Source organism: Cyprinodon tularosa, unplaced genomic scaffold (assembly GCF_016077235.1).
Source record: "Cyprinodon tularosa strain WSP-4 unplaced genomic scaffold, ASM1607723v1 ctg116, whole genome shotgun sequence".
Taxonomy (NCBI): domain Eukaryota; kingdom Metazoa; phylum Chordata; class Actinopteri; order Cyprinodontiformes; family Cyprinodontidae; genus Cyprinodon; species Cyprinodon tularosa.
In genome coordinates, this window is record NW_024037959.1 from 370708 (window position 1) to 398019 (window position 27312).

Consider the following 27312-nt stretch of genomic DNA (forward strand, 5'->3'; position numbering starts at 1 on the left):
GAGGAAGAAGATAAAACAAGATCAATCCATTGTAACTGGCGCTACAGTGATGAGTTCCTGTGACATAAACCTCCACCTCCAGGGTGCTCTTCACACATGACCTCAACACTTAGGCTGCTATGATCAAATAGATGCTGGTGGGAATGGATTCTCTTAAGTACCTGTTAAGTGCATTTTGCTAAGGAAGTAAGAGAAGTTAAAATACAGTTAGTGTTAAAAAAGACAATGCACTCTTCCTTAATGCAATGGTCTGCACTTAAGCTATATAGACTCTAAGTGTGAGCATATATTTAAACGTTAGCCCAGCCTTCTAGGAGAGGGCTGTCATTCCCAGATTCTGTTTTTCGACAGAAAGAGTGGGATGGTATGCAAAGGAAAGCCTATTTAAGCTGTACTTCGATTGTAGAGTATGTCCAATTTGATGCCGTCCTGGCTGCTTGACCTGAAGAAATTCCAGTTATGTTGTGTTTAATGTAGTAAAGGAAAGTGTCTGGCTACTAGGGCGGTACCTGGCTGGGCTTAATGGTATTAGAAGACCCTCAAGGTGCCTGGAAGCCTTTCTACATCAGCAAAGCTGATCACTAGGAGGGAAGATTGGTCGACTGGAGAACAATCCGGAAATTTACCAGGATGATTGTGCAGCAGCTGGGCTAAGTCCTGGTAGAGCTTTGTGATGACACTAGTCGTTTTTAAGGTTGCTAAAAGCCATCTAATCTGAACCAAATACCTCAAACTTGTTTCGGCAATCTTCTCGTTATATTTTTTTTTTGTATTTTCAGTTTTCTTCTGTTATTACATAACATAATATTTCAGAATACTAGAGATGCATTTATAGTGCTTCCACATAAATATCTTAAATTAGTTTTTAGCTTTTTTAATTCATGTATATAGAATTTTGAAAAATATGTTTTAACAATCTTCTGATCTTTTACATATTGCTAAGTTTAACAATGAATTAGAATACATTTTTCTACTGTAAAAAGTACAAAGATATATAGATATTGATTTTGTTTTTGAAATAAAAATCTAAAACGTGTCACTATGAAGATCAGGGAACATAGAATAAGATTTGAAAGATGCATATGTTAGGCTGAAGAATCTGTTGACATGAAATTACAACATAAACGATATCCTCCCTAAGACTGACCTTTATTAGCGGAGCAGTGCAATGGCTTCATAGACAGTCACACAAACTGGGTAATAATTCTATAGTGAATAATGATACATTTTTCCACTTCATTTGCCTTTTTCTAACCTTAAATATGGGATTTATTTAACAGATTAATAAAGACTTGTTTTCGGTTTAATAATAATTGAATCATACATATAGTATAGCACTGTATTCCAAAATAAGGGCAAACATTTTAGTTTACCGTTATGTCAACCTTAAATTCAAACAAAGGTGGAAAACGGGATGGAACAGGCTGTGAGCAGAAAATTGGTTTATACCACTACTCCCCTGACCATTGGGGCAGGAGAAATAGGATTTATTTATATTGGTTTTAGGATTTATTTATATTTTTTTCTAATTTGGTAGGTCTGTTTGAGTTAAGGTTATATGTTACTAGCTCTTTTGAGTACTGTTATTGTTATCTCTTTTTATAACATGATTTTTGTATGATTTATTCACCTTTGTTTCTGTGTGTTAAATAAAAAAAACAACAACAAAAAACATACTTTTGAATTTTGTAACACCAAGCACATCATTTGCATAGTGAAACATGTTAGTAGCAGCATCTTCCTCTGGGGGTGACAGAGTTGATAGAAAGATAACTGTTGTGAAATACATGCCCATCCTGGTGAAAAATCAGGGAAACCAAAGACCCAAATCCTGGTACTAACCTTTGGTAAAACTAAAAATAGATGTTCCCATCACATTTCCATCCCTGAGATAAAATTTTAGATTAAAAGCACTTTAAACTGCACATTAGAAGTGATAGTGTTAGAACATTACTTAATATAAAACAATAAATAAAAACGGTATATCAAGTAGTAAATCAAACTCAGACAATCAGAACTTCTGGATCCAAGATGGGGGTTTAAAAATATGCTTTTAAGGAAGATTTTAAAATCTTAAACAGAGCCTGACATGTAGAGGTTACAGTTCCACAGCTTAAGATTTGCAACCATAAAAAATGTTGGTCACATTTTAATTTACATGGTTTGCTTTCCAAAGTAACTATTCAATGATTTAAGATAATAAAACAGTGATATGGGTGTGGTAGTTATGGAAGAGGATTAGGGCCACTGAAAAAATAAACAAAAGTTGACTGATTTTTTAATTTTATTTCAGTTTAATATGGTAAAAAAGTCAGAAGTCTGACTTTTTTCTCAGAATTCTGACTTTAATCTCAGAATTTTGGATCTTAATATAGATGGGCACCATGAAGGAAGTGATGTGGGAGAACTCAGCTTCACTGACAAATATGTGAGTTGTTTGGGAGGGCCAGTAACACATTGGTGGAAAATGATGCAATTAGGCAACATTTATGTACCAGAGGGGTTCCCAGTGATGCTTCGTCATTAATGGAAGAGCAGAAGGTGGTTAAAACAAGAGAGCTAATCTTTAAAACAGACATGGCTACGACTTGATGCTAACATGTTGGTTAGCTGTAAGAAAAAAGTCAGACTTCTGAGATAAAAGTCAGAATTCTCAGTTAACTTTTTTTTTTTTTTTTCAGTGGCCCTAATCCTCTTCCGTAGGTAGTTCATAAAGATAAAATGGAGCAAGATTATTAAGAGACCTACGAACAAAAATACGTTTTGAAACTGGATATAAATATGAAAAGGTGAAGCAAAACCAAAGTTAGTGAAATGTAATCAGGTTTAAACATTCTAGTCTGAATGAGCTCCAGATATTTTGCAGAGAGGAATGGACAAATATTTTCAAGACATGCAAAGCTTAAAGAGAAAAATGTAGAGGAACTTTGAAAAAAAAGTTTTCCTAATTATCTCTAAAGTTTTATTGTTTTATCTTGGTCTTTCTTTTTTGTTTATTTGTTGTTAAGATGCTTTCATTTTTCATCTAATCATGACTGTGCAGCCCATTTTTTGAAGCGCTTTATAAATAGTTATTAACTGCAGAAAAAGGTGATTTTGCTCATTCTACATACTGACTCAGGTGAGCTGAAAACAAAAGTAAAACCTGCTTTGTTTTTTTCTTCAAATTTTTTGATAGACTATAATTTCTTTCTCTTTCAATTACTCACTACTTGGTGTTACTGTATCGCATAAAACATTAAAGACTACAATTAAAAACAACAAAAAAGAAATATCCAGAAAAAAATGGGTTGTTGTGTTATTTCCACTCAATGTGTTTGTGGTTTTTCAAACCACATTTATTTATAAGCTCTGTCAACCACAGAGGGTTTGTGATTATAAGAGTGGGAACAGATTATCATATGAACTCTACTCTCCCACTGCCCTCTGCATCATGTCTCAGGAGACCGTGCAGAAGTAGTTTTTCCACATTCACACTAGAAGTTTTGCATTAACACTTCAGTTTTTTAAAGTTTGCTGTCTGACTTTGGTGGCATTCACTTCCCCTTGATACGCAACTTCAGAAGAAACGTAAATTCCTGCTTTACTTACCCCACCTACGGTTTTATTTTCTTGTAATTTCTGTAAGCTCCCAACGCAGAACTGGGGGGTTGAGCAGATGCAGGTGGATGTATATTTATGAGGGGGTTGTGTATTTCAGGGAGAAGCAGTGTTGTGAAAGGTGACCTTGTTAGATAAAAGGAGGGCTTGGAAGCCAAATGATGAAAGAGAGGGGGATCATCGTGGGCTCATTAATGTGGATTTGAAGGTCAGGTAATTATAACAATAGATGTGGGGGCTGGCTTTGGCATCCGGTTTTGTTGCTTTGTGATGGTGCTGACAAGCGTGCAGAGGAAAGGGATTTATCACTGTTACACCACCTTGTTGTCACTTCGATACATTCAGACATCATAACACAAGTTCTGCAGCTCTTGAAGGAACACCTGAAACTATCCAGTTCTAACTAAAAACAATAAATGATGTTCTAAATTGATGTGCATGCATTTGACCTTATTTATTGGTTTTAATGCCTTTGAAAAGTTGTTCATAAAACTGCTAAATCTACTGAAAATTATGTTTTTTGTTCAATTCTGCACAATGATGGTTATGGGATGATTAAATCTCGTTTTAGTCCACTGATTTGGTTTTAACCACCAAATCAGTTAATTTTTAACCAGAGCTTCTGCTAAAGCAGTTCTTTCATAAAAGTAGAGCTTTATACTCATGCAGGATTTTTGCTCATGATTCACAGCAGTTTTGCTGTCACTTGTCAGCAAAGCCTTGAAAAGAGCTTGTGTTGAATATTTTATTAATATTAAATTATGTATTTTGACACTTTTGGAGATGATGTTCAGGTGGTTGTGTCGATAAATGTAAATTCATATTGAGTTGTTAGTTAAACCCTCTTGTAAATTAGGGTGCAATATTTTCCTCATTTGTTTGAGTCACAGTTGCATCATTGCGAGTAAATCTGCTTCTGTGGTGATGCCAGCTCTCTCACCGGAGTGTCTGGCTCTGCTGGTCTCCTTAGGGTCAGCTAAAAGCAATAAAGAACAAAAATGGCAACGAGTGATATCAGGCAAGGCATGTGTGATTTCACATGCATTTTTAATGTGCAACAAATAAGAAATACTATTGATGCTGCTTCTCTTTCCCCTCTCAGCTGATGGCTCATTTAAGTTTTATTTCTATTTGTTCGAATTTCAGCAGAGACAAACTGCAAAACAGTCCTCCGTCATTAAAGGTTAGAATTACTTCAATAAAACACTGAGGCCCTAAAACACTAGATGGCTGGCTCTGGGTATCGTGCGCTGGTTTGAATTGCTCCATTTGGTGTGTAGTTCCAGTGTGTGCACGATATTGTGTGTACATTTGTATGTCTTGTTAAAAGTCACACAATCTTGGGGCTTGTTAAGACAGCCATTGGAGTGGAAAAAAGGTGCGTCTGTCTGTTTCTGTGGTTTGAAAAGCAGAGATGGAGTTAGAGCAAAATATTCTCCTTGAAATAAAAACAATACAACGACAAATCTTTATTCAACTGACTGTATGAGCTTCAACATTTAGACCTGACATGTTTGGCACTTTATGAGCTTTGCCAGACAGATTTTATATTTTATACCCTTTGGTGTTTATAACCGTGTTTGATTGGGTTGTTTTCATTGTTATGCTTTGGCATAAGTAGTAGTTTATGTGCCTAGTTTATTCTTCACTTTATCCCAAATAGAGCTGGAACTAACGATTATTTTGCAAATTGATTAATCTGTCTACTATTTTTTCGATGAAAAGATTAATAATCGGATAGTAAAAGGTTCATTAAAGAAGATGAAGACGAAATGAAACCAAGTGAAACTAAAACCTTTCCACTTTAGAATTTCTGGACAGAGAAAAATGTTTTTCTTATCTTGGATGCAAAATGTTTACAGATTTCTTTTTTTTTTTTACAATTTTGATGTAATTACTGCTCTAATTGGGTTGCTCTGTCAGCTAAAGGTATGTTTAATAAAAGATTAATCGATCACTATATTAGTTGACAGTTCTTTCAATAATCGATTAATTTTTCCAGCCCCTATGCCTTAAATCTTATCTTATTTTCTTCTTTCTTGTCAATCCTATTATGCAATTTCAGGAAACAAGTGCTATGAAGGATTATAAATATTTGAATTTTATTCATACAGAGAATGAAATGATGCAATCAGGGCTGAAGAAATTAATCAGATTATTTGTGATTAATCAATTATTTATAAACATTTAACTATTTTAGTAATCGATTAACTGTTAATTCGAGTATAGAGATAAGTAAGCATTTCTTTAGCTGACAAAGCAACTGGCTTAGAGCAGTAACTATAACAAAATAAAATAAAAATTATAAAATGTTGCATTTAACAAGCAGACTTTATAGTAATCGATTAACTGTTAATTGGAGTATAGAGACTATTAAACATTAGTTTAGCTGACAAAGCAACTGACTAAGAGCAGTAACTATAACAAAATAAAAAAATAAAATAAAATGTTGCATTTAACAAGCAGAGATTATGGCTGTTTTCTGTATGCCTGGTGATTCTAATTTGAGCATTTTTTTTTTTTTAACCTATATATACATATATACCACCTGAAAGCTTTGGGCATATCTGGTATACACATGCAACAGGACAAATTATTGTCTCTGTATTTATCATTTGATTAGAGCATGATGCAAATTCTGGCAAAGTATATTTGATATTATCAGATGTACAAAGGCTGTTAACATTACAACTCAGTGGCATTTCTAGTTGCTTTGAAAAACTGCTCCAAGATTTATTTTGACTCGGAAGCTAAAGCAGGAAATCTGCACTAGGAACTTTTATCCTAGAGTGACTGCAGGGAATATGATGTCAGCCTCTGAGTGACTGAGGAGCATTCTGATGATAAGGTGAGTATGCATTTGATGAAGCATACGGAAAACTTTCAGTCCACAGTTACAGACCAGAACATAAATGGTGGATCTGTTTACTGCCTTGAGGTTTTGTGGTTATGCACTTGAGCTTTCCATTTAACTGCCTGATCTAAGGCTAAGCTGACTACACCAACCATGCAGCAGTGAGCCGAAACTCCGTGACCTCCATGCTGACACAATCAAGACATTTGAACCCTCTGGATGAAATGATATTAAGATATTTTGACAATAAGCAGTCAGGGTTTCTTATTTATTCTTTGCAGTACCTTTAGTAAATGCTCATTTCACATGACGGAATAACATTATTTGGTTTGAGGAACATAAAATCGGCATCAAAGTTATTAATGTAAAGAACAGAGAGGAAGTAGTTACCCTCATGGAGGCTGTGTTTTCATTAGTCTGACGGACCAGCTACTCTTTGCTATCCCTAGGCAATCTGGAGAGCATTTCCTCTATGATGAATGACCCATGTTGTGGTTACTGAAGGGATGATGCCACAACACAAGGATCCAAGTTAAAGCCTACTCTGTTGGTTTCCCACTTTCCTCTCATTAACTGGGTCATTGCAACCCTTCAAGGCTTAACTTTGCTGCTAACAGAAATATAGTTCTGAACTCTCTTTTACTGATTTATTTTCTCAAATGTGATGGGGTGTATTTATGTGCTATTGGGTAGACGTTGTGGTCTCCCCAGAGTTTGAATAAAAAACGTTTTAAATCTATCTTGGAGGCAGACACTAAAAAAGGGTGGTAAACTCAAAAAGCCATTAACCATTTATTCAAAGAGACAGCTCCACATGTGGATACACGGGCACTAGAAGAAACAGAAAATGGTCTTTTGGTAATACTAATTGTTCACTCTCCCACTGCTTTCCTAAAGGCATAAATGTGTTGATCCCACACAAGATGCTCAGACTGAGCCCAAGGCGAGCAAAACGGCAAGGAAAGCTGCTTTATAATTAATACACACACTATAAAATATTGATCATCAGAGGGATGTGGCCAAATATGGATTTTTTTTGTTTGGATTTGTACTAAAGATAATAACCACACATTAATTATTTGTCTAATTCTTGAGGAAAAGCAAATCTTCATTTCATGATACTGTCTTTGGTGGATATAAAAAGTCTACACATCTGTCTTAATGACGTAAAGCTGTTTCACATAATTGAAAGCAAAACAATCTATTGAAGAGAAAAAATATGGGTGTACACTAGGGGTGTAAATCACATCCATCATGGCGATTCGATTCAGTATCGATTTCCTGACCCAACGATTCGATTATTTTCGATACTTAAGAATACACCACGATTCGATTCGATTAATCGATTAATCGGTTAATTTTTTTATTATTATTATTATTTTTTTTTTTACACCTTACAGGCTGAACAAAGTTTCAAGTTTGAAATAAATCAATGAAAGCTGTAATATCATTATGCATTTTCTTTAGAAACAACAACAAATAACAGAAGTAGAAAAGTTGCATCAAAAAATACTGCAAAAATACTGCACAATATCAGTATAATGAGTTCAATGCAATACCTCGGCTCCAGAGAAACTGTCCAACATATTTTTTTAGAATGTAATAAATATATTCAGGAAAGAGAGATGTTGTGTAGAGAGTTAGACAGGAATAAAAATAAACTAGATATAAGGGAATTGTTTCAAAGGTCATCTGGGGATGTAGTTTTTGGGAGTATTTTTAATTTTCTAAGAAGAACGGGTATTTTAGGGAGAATATAATAGTTTGTCTGGTCCATACTCCATTCTGGAAGGTGGCGGTAATGCACCTATAAGTTGTTTGCCAACCGCCATTAAAAAAAAGAAGAAGGTTCCAGAGTGTTGACGTCACCGCCCCTTGAGAGACGCTCCGCTGCTCCTCTCCCAGATTGTAGCTGACCGCAAACAGTGCACCAGACAGGAGGCCGGCTTGTTTTGTTTTTATGACCGAAATTGCGGAAAACAACTTGTGAAGTTTGACCCGCTAGAAGAGCGAGGTGCGCGAGAACGCTGGGAGCCTTTTTCCAGCTGAATCTCCGCTCTTTTTGCCCCATTGTCCCTCCGTCGTCGGACTAAACTCGCCCCCACTTCCTCACCGCCTCGGCCGTATCTAGACCCACAGCGTGTAGCACAGACCACGCTTCAATACTGAGCATAATTTAAAAATGTCTGTGTGAAGCTTGCTGCAACAAACTGCTGTAAGAGTATAACCAGGAAGCGAGGTAGGAGGGCACAATAGGTTTAGCGGCACCGCAGCACGGGAGGGAAAATTACGCCCAGGAGCAAATGGATAAAAATAGACCGGAGGGAAAAAAAAAACAATCGATTATCTTGCGGACATGTCGATGCATCGGATCGTCGGCTTTTGGATCGATGCATCGATACAAAACGATTATTATTTACACCCCTAGTGTACACCGTCTTATTACTTGATATTTTTCTTTAAGATCTAGCCACCACGTATTCATGTTAATGTTAAATAAGAGTCAGTCAGCTTTAACTGACATTATCCATTCTTATGATCCATTCAAAGACAGGTTTTGGAGTATCTGCCAGCATTTTCGGTCTGATAGAGGGTCCTGTCTGTATAAAATACTGCCTTAAAAGACTACATGTGAAACCTGCTTCACGATTTGAAAAGTTTCAAACATACCATGCGGCAGCTTTGTGTGGACAGCCTTAACCACCTAACTGGCTGCAAGCTGGCATGTTTGTGCATGCATGCTCATGTAGGTCTCGCCTCTCCCTTTACACATATGTGCTCTCCCATCAACAGCACTGTTAGTGCACCGTTCGCTCCTCTGGCTTCATGTAATTTAATATTTAGGGTCAGACCTTTCTGTGTGGATACCATCTTTAACACGGTGTGTGGAAGTGGCCTTATTCACAACAATGGCATGGTGTAGAGTGAGTTTCTAAAGGACATCATTGATCAGAAGGATCTCATTGTTGAAAAATGTCAGACAGGAGAAGGGTACAATAGAACTTCCAATGCATTAGATTTTTCATAGAATACAAGAAGAAACTCTGACATAGAGTACTGTAAATATGGCATAATAGTGACAGGGCCAAGAACTGGACTCAAACTTCAACTGGTGAAGACAAAAAGAAAACTAGTCATGTAGGCAGATTCTAGTATGCACAGACTGCATAATGCATGGAAAAAGGCAATCTACTATTCTCTTGGTATGTCGCTTTTTTGGATCATAATACCATCTTCGTAGACTACTACCCCAAAGAGAGGGATTAATACAGTAAACTTGGGAAGGACCTAACCAAAGTATTGAGTTACAAGTTTTCTATCCCATTGTGTTTGGTATGTTTTTGGCAATAGCCACATTGGAGAGACTAGTGGAAACGGTTATAAAATTTGTTATTTGGCCTAATTTCTTTGCAGTACACAGACTTTGAATTTTAATATGAGTGTGTTGATATTTTTATATCCACTGTTTGTGGGGTGAATGCTCAAGCTTTAAGGGATGGATAAATACTGTCTGCAAACGAACCACTTGTTTCATTGTATTTTTATCATTAGTGGATTGGTATTTAAATCCATAGCTAAAAGCCACAAAAAGAGGCAAAGGGTCTCTCCAATGTGGCTATTGCCAAAAACATGCCAAACACAATGGGATAGAAATCTTTTTACATGTAAACCCCAAACTTACCTTTTCCCTCCTTTCCCCATTCTTGCCTTGCATACATATACATGCAGAAGAGTTGTCTGATTAGCAACCACATCTCAGATCCCTGATTAGGTGTGGAGTAAATGAAGTGCACCCCTCTGGCATGCATTTCCATAATGTCAGGTAATTAAACCCCAGTGTTTTAATAGCTCAGGAATAAGGAAGGCTCCCTGAGAGACCAGACAATGATGATAGATGATGCTGGAAAACAGTATAATGCTGGCTTAAGTTTGAGCTGACTTTAAAAATGTTGAATTTTGCTTAAAATACAAATGTGCTATAAAGTTAGACTTTTAGGACAAACTAAGCAGACATTTCATATAGTTTCTCATTAAAATCAATGTAGAACTATTTCAAACATAAGAAAGATCATTGCCTTTTTCATCTCTCCAAACTTGGAGGAGTTGACAATTAATAGATCGTAATAATACCTAACAAGAACTAGAACTGCTTTATAATTATATTACAAAAAAGCTTATTCTGTATTTTTTTCTCCCTTCTTTTTACTTAACATTCGTAGTTAAATCAGCTTTATGTCTTAAGTAAAAGTAAAACAATCTAGTTTTTCACAGGGAATCTACCACGCTGCTTTACACAGAGCTGTTCAGGGAGTGGTGCACATTTGAGTTATGTGCTCTTTGTTGATAGCTGACAGATTCCAGAGCTAAACAAAGGCTGTGAGAGCACGAGTGTCTTTTTTATCACAGAAAAACCTGGAGAGGTGCTATTGTAAACATGACAATGGTTTGTCAGTACATCCCTGTTTGAGCTGTTGCTTTGTGGTTGTGTATGTGTTGTCGTCATACTGTATGTTCGCACAAAGACCACACAGATGTGCAACAAAGGCCTTTTGATGAACAAAAACCTGCTGTAGGAAGGTTTTCTTTTGTAGGTCTGAGACGAGAAAAAAGCTCCACAGAATTCGACAGAGGCTGATTGAACTCCAGATGTCACTTCCTTCATGTAAATTAGGCTATAAATAAACTAATGGAGACTTCCTTGGTAATGATTCATGTTCATTATCTGTTGTTTGCACACAATGTTTTAGAAACAGGCGTTTAAAGGGGACTGATGCTCTAGATCTACCTGAAGATAATTAATTGGATGTTGAGGAATATGGTTCTTAAAATCTCTGATGCCTGAACTACACTTAAAACATCACTGCTACCCACTTTAGGTAACATAAAATAACAGATGTGTTCTAAAAGTCTTTTAATCTTTTGCATCTTGTGTTAAAGGGACTTCTTAAACTAAAAGAAGAAAAAGGGGTTCATATTTAATGATTCACTCTGGGTTTCCTCTTGTAGGAGCCGTGTTTTAAGTGTGTGTCTGAATTTCCTTGTTCTTGCTTTGCTTTGCAGATACATGAAACACGTCAGATTAAGGAACTAGGCCTCATTAATACATATCACAAGCTTTTTAGTAAAGAGTTACTTTATACACAGCATAGTTTATTCTCTTTATATGACAGGTGTATACAAGCACATATATCTGTCAGCCAAATACACGCAATTGCTTTTCTTTTCAGTAAATATTAAGTAAGGTTTTTTGCACTCATTTTGTAGCAAAGTTAAATAAAAAAATTGTGGCCTAAATATTAAAAAAGCAAACAAGAAAAACAAACACTTTCTCCAAAAACAAGAAATTTTGTATGTTTGAGATGTGATGAACTGACTCATGCTGTTGTAACAATTGTTGGAAGGTTATAAACACCTTCTATCTTTGGCATAGTTTATAAAATGTTAGATTAATAGAAATAGTTTTGGCAGAATCTGTCAAACAATATTCAGGCTCTTTTTATTTCAGCTGGAAAGAGTTTGTACAACTTCACAGTACAATGAGACACTGTTAAAAAACAGTAAAATGCACAGTTTATGTACTTGATGCGTTTTTCTGATGCCAAGATGTACATTATACTGAAATAGTCAATTATTAATAGAAATGCAAACTTTCATATATGTTCTGAATTTTCTTTTTCCCTCTCATTTCAGCAAACACATCTCTGCTGGGAGGTGGAGGAGGTAGGTCACATGAACATTTAAATATATTTAATTTTTTTTAATGCTGATTCAAACAATATTTGATCGAGCTAACGTAATTTGATGTATAGCACATCCGTAGCAGTTTGCAAACTTTAGTTTTTTTTCAATAGCTTTTTGTAAATACAACTAAATGTTCCCTTGGATGGAAATATTAAAGCTTTTGGCAGAACAGCCTTGCTCTTTGCCACTGAGAGGTGGTCATTACATTAGCAGTCTGCCAAACAGGATCATCATCAAAGCAAGGAGCAAATCCAAGGCAGCCAACTGTGGCGTGAGAATAATGGGGAGGGAGGCAGCCACTGCCCGCTCCTTCTGCTTCAATTTTCTTACCCTTTTTCTAGAGTTAGACATTTTCTGACATGATTGAGATAATAATTCTTCACCGCAGTGAGACCAGATCTGGGTAAAATGCTCCAGGTTAAAAATGGAATGTTAATTTTTAGCCCCGCAGGGAATTCTCTGATAATATGTGGAAATAATATTCTCTGCTTCAGTCCTGTTTGTGTATCCATCAGCTATGCTGTCATGTTTAATATGTCTTCAGTTGAAAAAAGGAGCTTTCTTTTGTGAAACAAATAGGGTTCATGCGTATCTTTGTTTATCATATTTATGAAAATCATCGAAGAATGCATGTTTTGGGTGTTTTTGCCTAAAGCTGTCTCTGTAGTTGTCTAAATAGATATCACTTGTTTAATTTGTTTTAATCATGAAGCCCTCTGTGTGCTTGCCATCTAGCTATTTCAATGTTTTTCCTCTAATTTATCATCTGACATACCTGTTTTATTACCTAGCTTGCTTTTTTTTTTGCAATCTAGCTCTTTAGCCTCTAGACACTGATGATTTCTAGCTTACAAGCCGGTTTGCTCTAGCTTGCCTCAAACTGCTACGGTATTTATCTTCCTAGCTTTCTTTCAAGCTTATAATCTATCCTTTTTGCATGTTGTTCACCAGCTAGACTGTCATATAGCAGGCCACTGGATTTTGTTTGCATTGCATTGTGGGTTTTCTTTCTTTCAACATTTGACAGATGTTACCTAAAGAACTTTAAGAAACAGGTGCAGCACACTAAAATACGGGATGAAAATAGTTCCTTGCGTGATAATAAATCATTTATTCGTTTATTTGTTTATTAAGGTTAAACAACTGGCAAATATAAATTATTACAGACAAGGCTGGGCTTATAGGAACATCAAAGACTCAGCATAGTTTAATGCTCAATGCACATGCTGTCTCTTAGAGACATGAAGCTGTTCACAACTCATCATGCTCCTTGGAGTGGCCCTTATCTCGTCTAAGAGATTGTTGAGGCTGCATACTTGCAGTGTGGGTTCTCAATCTGTCACTCACAAGAAGAGATCCTCAGCATACAACTACTTTAAGAATTTCTATGATTGAGAGCAAAGGTCACAAACATACGTCTCCATTATCAAGCAGGCCCTGCAAAATGGGGTACACTGTTTTCCTGATTGGTGTCTGTCTCTATTGTGGTCAGCTCTCAATATTGATTTACCATTTACAAAGAAACAAAATGAGGCGGCGATTTTCTTTTCTGTTCTGATATTCTCATTACACTTGCATTGTGGTAAATCGCCTCCTTACAGTTTTTGAAATCTGTGCTGTCAATTGATCCAGTTGCTTCTTAAAATAATAATAGGAGTTAAGGTGTTGATGATTGTTCTGTTTGAAAACAGTATCAGCAAATATAAAGCTGGATTTATGGCTGTCAACACTAGAAAGTGGGATCATTTGTTTCAATTAATGTCATACTTTGCAAAGAAATATTTTCACCTGATTGAGACCTGCAGCTGTGCTTGTTAACGCCTGAGGAATTCTAATTGTAGCTACATAGCAAACATCTTTTCAGTTTCCAATTACATCCGGTAATGCTCTTCCTGCTTAGTCACTTACACAAAACACAAGGTCAATTAACTCTTCAAAGCTAAGGCTCAGTGAGGATTATGTTTTTGTTTTTTGTTTGAACAAAAGCATTATTTTGAACGTTAGTGTTATCTTGTATTAATCGGAAACAAGAAGATGCCTATCTTTAGTGTTATTTTTTCCTTCAATTGGGCCTGCACCTTGTTTAATCTGCGACAAGAGGTTTAACTTTTTCAGTGTCTTCTCTAACCTAAAGGTGGCTTCAAAATAGTTTTGTCTGTTGCCCTGCCCACCCCTTCCTCCCTCTATCTGTGGCTTGGCATGTAAAGACCTCCTGCCTTGGTGGCAGTGAGGATCGATGGGTAGAGGAGATGTGCTCTCATATAGGGTCCTCCTTATCTCCCAGCTGTCTTCTTTGGGCTCTACAGAGGGCCAGTTACACAGCAGGATGATCCATCATGCTGGCCTCACACACCTGAGCTGTGCTTATTTTCTCATAGCTGTGCAGGTAGGCCTCCTGCCAGGAAGTGAAAACTAGACGAATCCGTTACTCTGTTGTTTACCTTAATGCCTATGCACCTTTTTCATACTTTTTAAATATATATATGATGGACTGGGTATCATTACTATTTATTTGTAATTCTATTTTAATGTATAAAAGTAGAATTCAGTATTTGCTGAATTTATTTCAAACAGTACTCTAGGTGAAACAAAAAGATTACAGTAAAATAAGTTTTCTGTCTTTACTCCACATGGTTAACTTGTGCAGAGGTTCATTTATAAAAAATAGCATTTTTTGTGCTTTTCTATGTCTTGGACTTGAAGCCCCTGGGTGATGCTACAATAAAGTTACTACTAAAAATGTGTGTGCAGTGTTATCACCATAAATGTGGTAAAAGATCAACAGTTAATACACCATGCACTAGTCTCTGGCCTTTTCCCAGTGATAGATAGCAGTTAATTAGCTTAACAATATCTCTTCATTAAGTATTAGAAATTGTAACATATACATGCGCCTTTTACACTACCCCTCTCAAACTGATCTATGCCGAGTTCGGGCCGAGCTTGGATCGGTTAACCTTGCAGAGCTTAGTTCTTACTACCATTAACACTTCCGCATGGATTCTCGCCTCCTATCGGTTGTCCACGATGCTACAGCTCTCATGGCGGGAATTATGCAAACAGAAATGGCGGCACCCATAACATTCAAGAACTTATGTGCCTGGATAGCATCCTCTGAGCAAATTTCAATGGGAGCCTCAGTCTCTGCATCATCTGAGGTCGTACCGCACTCTTTTGATGCCATTTATTGTTATTAAGCTGAGAAGAAGTTTGCGTTGTGAACAAGTGAAGAGATCTACAGGACACACCGGAAAACCTGCAAAATGAGTCGGCTGACTCCAAATAAAAGATGACATGGTCTGCTCATGCACTCTTTGTTATCAGAGAACCGAGCCACAGATGAACCACACCGAGCCCTACTGTTGAACTAGTACTAGATCTGGCGTGGTTTGGATGTGTCTGGCACGGTCCATTTCAGTTGTGTTCCATTTATCTTGGCTACCGTGCTCGGAACATTCTCGGCACAGTTTCAAAAGGGTAGTGTAAAGAGGGCTATAGTTTAAGGACCAAGTTAACCAGACTGTCACAAGTGCCTTGAACATGACAAAATGTTCAGCTGTATGAGTGTTGCAGCTCTAAAGCAGTGTATACTTGACAATTCCAAGGGCAAAAATAGAAGTGTAAATGAAACATTAATTTCACAACAACTCCAATTATATCACCTGATATGCTACACTATGGCTATAGGTGCTGTGGCTGCACTGATGAAGATTTGCCCAAATGAATAAGCTGGATAAAATAAAACAAAATAGATCTTTAATTATGAAAAAAAAAAAAAACAAAAAAAAAACAAGATTGTTCCCAACACAGTTAAATACCCCTCCATGAAACAATAAAACAATGAATTCCACAGTTATGTTCCAAATACAGATGCTCCATTGAAACTGGCAGTGTATCAAAAGTGACACAGACACAACAGGACTTAATGGGCTGCAATATTTGTTTCATTTTTTCAAATTTATTTGCACCCAGCACATGTTTTTCAACACGACGGGACATCTGGCAAGAAAAGAAAAAGTTAAAGCAGTCATAATCTCATTCATGAAGGTTGTAGGCACAGATAAGAATTTGTTTAAATACAAATATGGGCTGAGATCCACTATTTAGGCACTTTTCCCCTCCTAATCTAAATTGTATCCAAAAAAATCCTAAGAGGTACGCTGTATGTTGTAGAATCTAGTCTGCTAGCTCACAATGACTATAATGAATGTATGTAATAATAATTAATGGGATTTTTTATTTTTGTTTTTCACTTTTTCATTAATGTTTCCAGTGTTAGTTGAGAAAAAATTAAATATCAGATTCCTTTGCCCACAGCTCTATTAAATCCTTGGAAATCACTGATGGGAATTCTCTTTAGGCTATGCACTCTTAGTATTGTGTACATAATGGGGTCATCCAAAATAGTACCGTTATCTTCGTTAGATGTGTTGGTCTCACTGGGATTCCAAACATACATTGAGGAAAATAACAATGATCCCTGATAATAGCACGCTAAATGAGGCTTCTGTGAATGGCGGGTAATTATGCATAGTATTAGGTTGCCTATGTGATGTGTGTCACAGCATGGCAGGGTGTTGGCACAGACACAGAATTACAAAATCTCCTTGCTCTACTCGTCTTTTTCTTTCCATTTGTGCCTTTTTAACACATGAAATCTGTGATTCAAGCTCATTCTGAATCATGTAATGATAGCATGAAGCTCTGTGCAGGCTCTGTGCAAAGAGGGAGCTCTCCTTGCCTCTGATGTCTCCATCTAGGAGGGGAATTGCCTCATTACCATTCTAACCAGAAGCATTGGCCATTTAACACTCTGCTTTAACTAGACCACCCAAACAAGTAATTCATGTAAGGTTGGACCCTTTTCTTCTCCTATCAAGTAGCATGGCTAAATGTTTTTTTAAGTGGTTTTCATTGTCTAGATATTATTATTTGTGGATTTTACGAGTTATATAACAGTGTTATGCTACATTCACACGAATGCGATTTGAGCTGCAAAGATGTCCACATGAATGTCCACATGAAGTTGGTAAAAAGTCTTTCTAATATGTTTTTAGGAGAGAAAGTCCACCTCAAAACATCGTTTGTTCATCAAGATTCTTATCCTGTCCTAAAATATGATTTCGTTGTAAGAGCCGTGTAGTACCCCAGATACCAGCAGGGCGCCGTCACTGGAAATCCCCAGCACTAGCTTCCTTAGGTCTGCCAGCCTCCTGGGGATTTTCCACTACTGTTGGTGGCGGCTGGTTTCTACATTTAAGGCTAATTTAGGTATTAATAAAATTATTTCATTGGAGTGTTCATAGTGCTCACTTTTTTTTGTACATGAAGCAACAGTATTCTTTATCCTATCCTGGCAGGCTCTATGCTGACGGCTCTGCATCATCAGCACTAGGGCTGGGTATTGTTAAAAAAAATTTCAGTTCCGGTACCAATACAGATACCTTCACTTCGATACCGGTTCCTGAACGATACTTTTTTCGATACCAGTTTTATAATATCAATTTGAAGAAAAATAAAATTACACAACATACACAACTTTTATAAAAGTCTGGTACTCTTCAAGCTTTTAGTTTCCCCAAACAGTTGTTAAATTCATAAGTGCCATCACTTTCTAGTATTCTATCCTAAATATGCTTCATAGTATTACTGGAGGTTGTGATGATACTTATGGGTCTTTTTGTGCTTCTTTATAGTGGAAGGTTTCTTGAGCTGTAGACTCAAATCGACAAGGCCATACTTTGTAGAGTATAAGATTTATTTAGCAGAAGCATGTTTAATTTTTAGTAGTGGGTTGCAAGATGGCACTATTCAGTAAATGTGAGAACAGAAAAATAAAACAACATCAACAATGCATTTTCAGCAGATCTATTGTACGACTGGTATGCTTAAAAGGAATGTTTCAGTTTCGGACATGTTTGGATAATCCTTTATCAAGATTCCTAAGTGCTTCACAGTGCTTATCTCAATCTCCATTCGTTATGCAAAGAGATCTGTTTTCTTTTCCTGTCACCTCCAGGTGAACCATTATCATCTGTCTGGGTCCTGCCCGAGGGTTGTTTATTGAGTAGATTGGAGGGGAGCGGGCCATGGAGCTTTGCATGGGTGGGGGGTGAGGTGCAGATACAATGATGGGTGTTGGGTGACAATTTGAGTAGGATGAACTCACAGCCCTTACAGAGCTCCCTGGGTGCCCCCACACTAATCATGCAAAAAGGACATTTTATTCTCATAAGTCATAGATTGCACACTATGCTTGACTGATGGTCCTCAGTTCACAGATGGTAGTAACAGCCATTAGCATAACTTATGACAGTGAGAGCGTATATCCCCACAGAGTAGCCTAAATAATGTAAAATGATAAATTGAATGCAAAGAATCCTCGGTCAGCGGGACACCCTTGGGATTTACTTATTTCCTCGCGTTTAGTGTGTAGTTAGTTACACTCTGCTCCCTAGCCAGCTTTTATTTAGGCTGTATTGTTCCACATTCTCTTTAAAATATGTTTGAGGCAAGACTATTTGTGTGTCAGTCCTTCTCTTTGGGATTAGCTCTGCAGATAAAAAGCTACTTAAAAGAACACACATTACATAAACACATATTTATTCTTTTCAGTCTGTTTAGTTAAATTGTATGCCTACACACTCCTAACTCTTATCGGGGTATTCTTTTGCTATGGTATCATTTAGATATAGTCATCTTTTTCAGTAATATGTAAAATAACAACATCCACTTTTCTGTAATTTGAAGCAAAGAACAAACAATAAACTGTTAAAGCAGGTCCTTTTTTATTAACTTTTTTTGTTTTAGTATGCTGATTAGATTACCTACAAGAAAAGAGAGCTGACCTCTTGCATCAGTGGGAGTAGATTTATTAAAGTAAAGGTTTATTAATTCATAATAATACAGGAAGTACCTAGCTGGAATGGTGTAATTGCACCTCAACCTTTATTTTTAATTTTTCTGGCATTTCTTCTGGGTTACTTTTTATAGCTTGGTGAACTCAACTCATTCACAAAACAGGTTTAAACTGGAAGGCAACGAGACTTTTGCTGCATGAAAGTCTGGTTGCCTTCCAGTTTAAACCTGTTTTGTGAATGAGTTGAGTATATATTTTAAGCCTGTTTTGAGGTTGCCATGACCTGGATGACTGAGAATTTACACATGCTAATTTAACCCATTCTTTTATAAATGTTTGTAGAAGAAGCCTGCATACCTAGTTGCTGGGTTTAATATACATATGCCCATAAAATTGATTTGAAACCATATTTTACATTTCTGTATGGGATTGCAAATACCTTCTGCAATCTAGTGTATACAGAGAGTGAGACAGATTCACCATTGCTAGATAACATGCTTTGTTGCATATCTTATCCTTAAATATGGAAATAAGAGAAACTTCAAAGCAACCTCTTGTTTTCAGAACCAATTATCCAAGAGACTGCACATTACTGAGACCATTCTACAGAAATTAACAGAACAAGGTCATCTGCGGGACAAAATTTTGTGATAATACTGGGTATTGTGTGAAATGTTTTAATCTAGCTCTGCATCCCTCTTAGCCAAGAGCTTTTCGTTCCCCTCCTGCTTTCAAAATTGATAGATGAACTAATTGATGAAGAGTGATTGGGCAATTTATCCTACAACAGTGGGTTCCATATTTCGGATTAGTTTGGCTTTTAAAAGGATTTAAAGGAAAAATGGCCATTGAGTCTATGGATGATGGAGACACACAGGAACAGGTTGAGAGAGCAAGGAAAGGGAACAGAAGAGACGCTATCTGGAGCGACAAGACCGGTCACTTTGGTCATGTTTAGCTTATGAGCCATTTGGGAATGTCCAAATAAATTTATGGAGAGGTGCATGTCTGAGGGTAAATGTGAGTAAAAGATGCACATAGCTTATATGTGTCTTGCTATCCTTTTTGCACATGAATCATTCATCTCTGTCCCCATGTATAAGTCAGACTGACGGCTGTTCCCTGCAGCTGTAGTGTCATTAGCTTGTTGATGGCATCGCTTGATCCTTGGCATTGCTAGTCAAGTGTGTTTAAGGATGTAGATTTTAACACACAGGTTTTGGACATATGTGAATATCAAACTCTATGATGGCTTCAGAGTAGCAGTTATGAACCCTACCATTGCTTTGTTAAAGACAATAACCAGTTTCACAGCATATAGAGGTTTCTTCAGTTCTTTATTACTATACGTTATTTGTTAGCTGATCTGAGCTCGTAACGGGTTTCCGTATGCTCCAAACTGAACTTTACATAGATTTATATGCACTGCCTGGAAAAAACGTACTTACTCAATAATCCTGTGCATTTTCTTTGATGCTATAACGTGGCATGTGGATGTATTGCATTAAGATTAATTGAGATAAGCCAGTACAAAATAGAGCATAGTTGGGTTGTAAAAGTAATAATTAGGGGCATTGTTTATGCTTTGTAAATAAGATTTAGAAAGTCTCTGTGCATTCATAGTCAACCCCCCCCCCCATGTCTGTCCTTTGTAGAACCACCTTTAAGTCATATAAAGCTCTATCTTTTTGTTGTTCCTTGTTTTTTAATGCAAACGAGCTCACTTTCAGAAAAATTGTATTATTTGAGAAAACCTTATATTTCACATCTACCATAGAAACAAATCCACTCAGTAGTATGCTGCCAGCACCATGTTTGGGATTATTTTGTAATTTACCAGCTACTCAGCATTTTCAATAGCAACACATTTTTTGGTTAGTAAATTATGTTTAATATGTCAATGTAAATGACCCCATTACACACTTATATCGACATAACATGTTTAACATTACAAGTTATTATCAAGTAGTTAGGTCTAAAAAGGATCTGTGTAGATGTAAATATGCAGAAAATGGTTTCTTTGCATATTGGAAGTGGTGCAGGGAAGTAAAAGATCAATTTAAAAGCAAAAAAAAACTATAAACCTGAGGAAAACTACTAAAATTGTCTGTTCCAATGTTTATTTACAGCATTAAATAAATACAGAAGACAAAAAAAGCAAGTTTAAATGTTACCAAATAGTTATCAGTTGGTACTAATAAAAAAAAAGGGTATTTGGGAGCTACTCACTATTCCAGAAATATCTTTGCATTTTAAGTTTGGCTTCTTAACTCTTTCCGATATTTTCCTGCATTTTACCGAATGCTGATCTGCAAGCTTTACTAGTCCTTCATGGCTATTTCATCTTCTGAAAACAGGTTTATAAAAATAATTCAAAGTTTACTAGGAAACCAACCTTAGCAATTACCACACAGTTTGCATATCTGCTATTTTTACACGTGCTCTTATTTTTGTGCCTACGAGGAAGCACAAGCATCCAGTGAACCGTCATGATTTCTCCGAATCATTTAGCTGAAAATAAATCTGATATTGCAGTCAAGTCCTCTACTTCCCTCAGGGTTGCTTCTGTAAACATATTGCAGCTGCTTGTTTCACTTTGTGTTTGACCCTCTCTAACCCCTCTTTCTCTATTTTGCACTGTCTCTCTTTTACCATCTGTAAAACGATGATTCATTTTCTGCAACTTTAAAGCATGTATTCTACACCAATTATTCATTCTGCTTGGTCCAGAAAAAGTTACTGATTTCTTATTTTGCTAGTCCACCACTTCCTACCCACAGCAAGTATTGCATTGATTGGCTATAAAATGGACAAGAAAGTATCCACTTCTTTCCACTGTTCTGTTGTTTTTGTTTCCATCTTGTATGACCTACTCTCAAACCGTTTCTTGTTGACCAGTGTTTCTGGGTCAGTTGTTTGGAGTTTAGACAATTCCATGTATTACCATCGCTGGTGTCAGAGCATATTTGTATCCTGCCTGGTATTAATGTGTTTTTGGGGGTGGTGCTACTCACACTTCACTTTACCGTCTGCCTTTTTTTCATGCTTGTTTCTGTCTGCATTATCGACTGTATAGGTCCCAATTACTGTGCATTTTCATTACATTGTGCACAGTGCAGGCACGACTATGGCCATATTTTCACACACAACATCTCTGACTCTGTCTGAATTTGTGTGTCTATCTCATTCAGAGATAACTGACTGCTGAGCTGTCTTGTCGAATGACTCACTGGTCAGTTTTGGTCCTACTGCCCCGAGCAGTGCGCTACAGAGTGATGAGATCTGACAAATGGGGACGGTTCTTTGCAGGCCACTGCCTCTTCCTGTACTGTTATCTCAACTATCATAGAAAAAAAAATCCTATTAGGCTTCAGGGATTTAAAGAGTCTTGTTCACTAATGAGTCAAAGTGACATTATACTTTTTAAGGAGGCTCTTTTGTTTGAAAACAATTATCAAGCTTGCATGAACAATAAGCACCACATATAAAGTAGAAAATGGGAACATGACGCTCTAGTTCATGTTTATTTGCATTTTCATGGCCAAAATAATCGCAGATACTGTCTGCACAGAAAACTTATATACACTGACAAATTTGCTGACCCCTAGGGAAGAGAAAAAAAAAAAAAAACTCAAAATACACAGATTTATTTATTTTTCAATTTATTTATTTTTTTGCAGTATTACTTACTGAAAATGTAATAAAAATCTACTTAAATTTGAGGACATGTAACCAGTTTAGGAAAAATAAAGTTCTAATTTTAAGAAAGGAGTTTTCTTTTTTTAAACAGTTGTTGGTACCACTGTTCTCATTACTTTGATCAACTCAGCCAGAACAAAAGTACAAAGCCTGCTCTTACAAAATGGTGCTGATTTTCCCTGATATTAGGACTTAGAAATATGTTTGTCATGTAGGAAGTTTAATTTATTATTTATTGTTTGTCTAAACCAGTTCTATGTTGATTTAGCCTAATTTATGGAAATGCATAGTAATAATTCATTTTCCCCTTTTTTTGGAACACCAGAATGTATCTAAAAGTTCCTGTCAAATCAAATAGATCATGACGCAATGCACTTAAATAAGGTTCTAGGGGCCTTTGGGGAAATAACCAGTCCACAGCATAAAAAATACCATGCAATTGTTCAATACATTCACCCACTGTTTTAAGACAAAACCAACCCATTTACAGTATTAAAAGTAAAATGTTAATAAGAAATAAAATAAAACCTACAGAATACTTATTGCTGATAAGTCTCCACCCTTCCAGAAGTCGTGGTTTAATTGTTGGTAAATGGACCTTAAGCTCTTGTCTGATGCTTTAGTGGAAATGGGACTTTTAACCAGCTGTTGGACAAAGGAAAGTAACATGTGTGCTTTTGAAAGTATCTGTTGGTTGATTGATCAGTAATGCTTTCCTGTCACTATCTGTGCTGTAACTGACCTGCTAAGGTGGCCTGGTGCCAACTAGTAACAATCTGTCAACCTATCTGCATCTCTCCTGGGCCTGCCTAGTTAGAGGCACCTGACAGGCCACTCGCCTACATGGAATATTTGAGGCCAGGGAGGACAAAGCTGCCATCTTTTTATTTTATTTTGTTTTATTTTTTCAGAACACATGCAGAAGGAAGAGTTTACCTTTTCCTGTCTATCTCTCTTCCACAAACCATTTTACCTTTACTAATAACCTGTTCCCTTGGCGAAGATCTTTACTTTCCCAGTGCCTGTTATACCTCTCTCAGCCAGACTTTAAAATAAACACATAGGTTATAGAAGATGAAATAGCAAGTTTCCCCAAGGAACAGGACCTGTCGCTGTATTAGCTCTCCTACTATTGCCTCCTGAGGACTATGGCAGCTATCCGAGTATGCTAGCTGAAAGTAACACTGAGACAAGTGGTTGGACTGAGGTGAAAGACGCTCCATGTGTCCTTCCTGAGGGAGAGATGAGCGTTTATACCACAGGGATGACGCCTGCTGCTTCACCTAATCCTCTTTTCCCAGACACTTCATTATCACCTACACTCTGCAGTTGCAGTTTTGTGTGTGCTGACAGATCTCAGAGGAGAACTACAGAATCGCTTGTAGAGGTGGAAAGTGAAGAATGACTGTTGAAGGAAAGAAAGAACGATGAAGATCAATGAGGAAGGAAAAAGGTGCCATGAGAAAAGAAGGGTGCACAGAGTAAAGGTGTGGAACTGGCAGAGAACAGGAGCCTCATATTCAAAGGCGTTACAAATAATTCATTTTAACTTCCATGTGAAACATGTAGTATAACCAAATCCCAAAAAAGACCTATGTACTAACAGTTAAAGATGAACAAAGCCATGTATATGCACAACTGTTGCTCCTTTTCCGACACGAGGGAATTCCAGACACCATCTTGTACACGCTTCATTTGAAGTTTGCAAATAGATGATATAATATTAGCCCTGCAAGGAGGATTTTACTCACTGCAATTTAAACCATAGTTATGCACAGTAAGAAGAGGGTCTCGATAGAACGCAGGGTAAATATTCTACTAAATGAGCATTAAAAAACAAAATGAAATAATATAAAAAAGAAATGGATAATGAGATATGATATAATTTAGCCTGACTAACCAGACTGACTTACATGGTTCATAACTAAGACAACCATAGATCGTAGAAGTCTACCAGACAGAGGGAGCACCAGAATGGGAAGAGGTGGCAGCAGCAGCTGGTTGATGTATGTGCTAGAGCTAAGGAAGGCTGAACATTAATATTTTTACAGGCCTTCTAGGGCTAAATTAAAACTTATTTAAAGCCTCTTAAGAGCATTCCTTACTTCATCCTTTATCAACATGGTTTTCTCCATCCCCCAGATCTTGAGGGTATTTCTGTCATTAAACAAGGGGTATCAACATGTCAACATGTGTAGTTAAAACTATCCTGTTATGGCCTGTTACAGAGAAAACTATCCTGTTACAGCCACTGTGTTTTGGTCTTCTGATGGCTGCTTCCAGAAGTACAATGCATCACCACAAAGCTTATAGATATACAGCGGACAGATCTGCTGCAGCTAACCCAATACCATCATGTTGACATGGAAGAGAGGAATGTTTGTAACTAATTGCTGAATCTAAGAGATGAACAATTAGTTCTGAAGCCAGAAGAGGGCTCAATCTATTGCTAATAAGATGTACCCAATAAAGTGGCAAGAAATTGTGCCTATAAGATGATCTTTAGTAATCCTTTTAACTATTTTAATATTTAGCTTTGAATATTAGTTTACTAATTTGTGACACTTTTAGGCATATTTAGACATGTCTTCTAAGAGAAGAGTAATTTCTAAGTTGGAGAGAGCTGCAAAGCCATTCTGAGCCTACTGAAACATGTCGGTTCTCTGCTGTGAGACTCACATTAGCACATGCCATAATTGATGGAGGAGCCTACTTAGCGGTAATAATGGGCATGGGCATTACAGGGGGTGGTATCAAGGCATTGTTTTCAGAAAGCTCTAATTAAGCTTTTTTTCCTGTGACTCTAGGGTAGAACTGACTGTCCAGGTTTATAAGAAACGCTTTCTAATTCTCTGACAAATACGCCACACGCCTGTCTGTTTGTTCAGGGTTTCCCATGCAGAGCAAACATAAATAGTTCATCAAACAGTATGAGGCAGAGCTTATCTCCAGTGACTCTTGCCCTGCCTCTGATGAAACAGCAATCAGCTCTGTACCGCAGGGAGTCACTGTGTGTACTGTGGGAGAGTTGAAGGATGCTGTTAGCCTGGGAAGATTAGCTTTTTGAGATCAACTGGGACATTCCAGCCAGTAGCCAGCTCCACCTGTGAAGTTTCAAACAAGCCCTCGTCCCTTTCTTCCGTCCTCATGGCCACGCAGGAGATCGACACCACACTGACACTTTCTCAGGGGTCTTCAATCACGGTGCTATTTTGGGGTGAGGTGCTGTAGCTGTAGAGCTTGTGCACACTTTGGTGTAGGACTGTCTTTGCGGTCCAAGCACAACAAAGCACATACAGCTGTAGGGCTGATTGTGTCTCAAGTGGGTTATTTGACTCCAGCGACAAGTAAAGATGTGGGTGGGATGCAATTAAGCACCAAACAGTTGACCTTTATTTCATTGCTGCAGCTACTTTGACTTATCCTACTTAAAATGTGACTTTAGCGAGGCGGCAGATATTAGGTGAAAATGATAGAGAGGCTGTTTTCAGACATTTTTCTCTACGTAGCATTAAAGCAGTAACTCTGAAGGGAAGACGCCAGGATGGGGTGTGAATAAATGTCTCTACTGACAGCTCAAGGAATGTGTTTCTCCCCCTTGGTGGGCAGCTGAGAAAACTGCACTGAGCGTGACAATAACAGAATGCCAAAACATGGAATGGGCCAAATGAGCTGTGACTGCTAACAAAATAGTGAATTTGTTGTGTGGACATGTGTCTCCGCAGCATGTTAAGCACTGCACAGTCTTATTGAACAGACAGGCAGAAACAATTGCAAGGGGTAAAAGAAAAGATAAAGATATAAGAATAACGGAAAATACAGCAGAGTATAGCTGCTTTTTTTTTCTTTTCATAGGACTGCAGTTTTTTAAGTGTGTTGTGTTGCTTTTCCTTTGGAGCCCACCTGATATTCGTCAAGCCATATGGTAAATTTCCAGAGCATGAGCTATAAACAAGTGAAGTAGTTGTTTTGTCATTCCCTTGAGACTTGAAAGCAACTCATGAGAACTAAAATTAAATAAGTTTGTGTCCATCTTGCCTGTGTGTGCGACCGTTTCTATGGATTCTATTTGCATGGCTCACACAGGAAGCCCACAGTTTCACTGCAAACCTTATTGTGGCTCATCTGTTAAATGTTTCATTTACTGAGCCTTGAAGAGATAAGAGCCGAGTGTTTTAAGATGTCTGTCTAAGGACATCAGTTTGCCTTTCATTGTGTATGCTTCCTTAAGTGCTGATTGGTCATTTGGCATCCATCCCTCTACACCAAAGTGGTCTCTCAGAGAAATTCTTGAAAGCTATATACAAGTGTACCCAATCACAGAGCTGTCATGAAAAATCTGTTACACACAGCTTTTAAAATTTATTTTCTCTTATCTATACTTGCTATTTAAGTATGACAGTCTTATCTTGTGGGTGTTGAGCTTGTTGTTTCTTTTTATATTTTTCACTCCTAATTTTTCCGAAAAAGTATGCCATATTGAGGAGATGAGTTGAGGAATAATAAGAGCCCAGCTACATAGAAAAAGGATCTGTACTTGTTAATTTCCTGGTGCGCT

General features: G+C 37.2%; 1 protein-coding gene across 1 annotated transcript in view; it reads left to right on the plus strand.

Annotated features, from left to right (window-relative positions):
• Positions 1 to 27312, plus strand: part of macrod2 (mono-ADP ribosylhydrolase 2) — a 578860-nt gene that overhangs the window by 172753 nt on the left and 378795 nt on the right. Inside the window, exon 4 of the mRNA XM_038306738.1 lies at positions 12146 to 12175. Within this exon, the coding sequence (XP_038162666.1) occupies positions 12146 to 12175 (30 nt within the window). The remainder of the gene's footprint in view (positions 1 to 12145; positions 12176 to 27312) is intronic.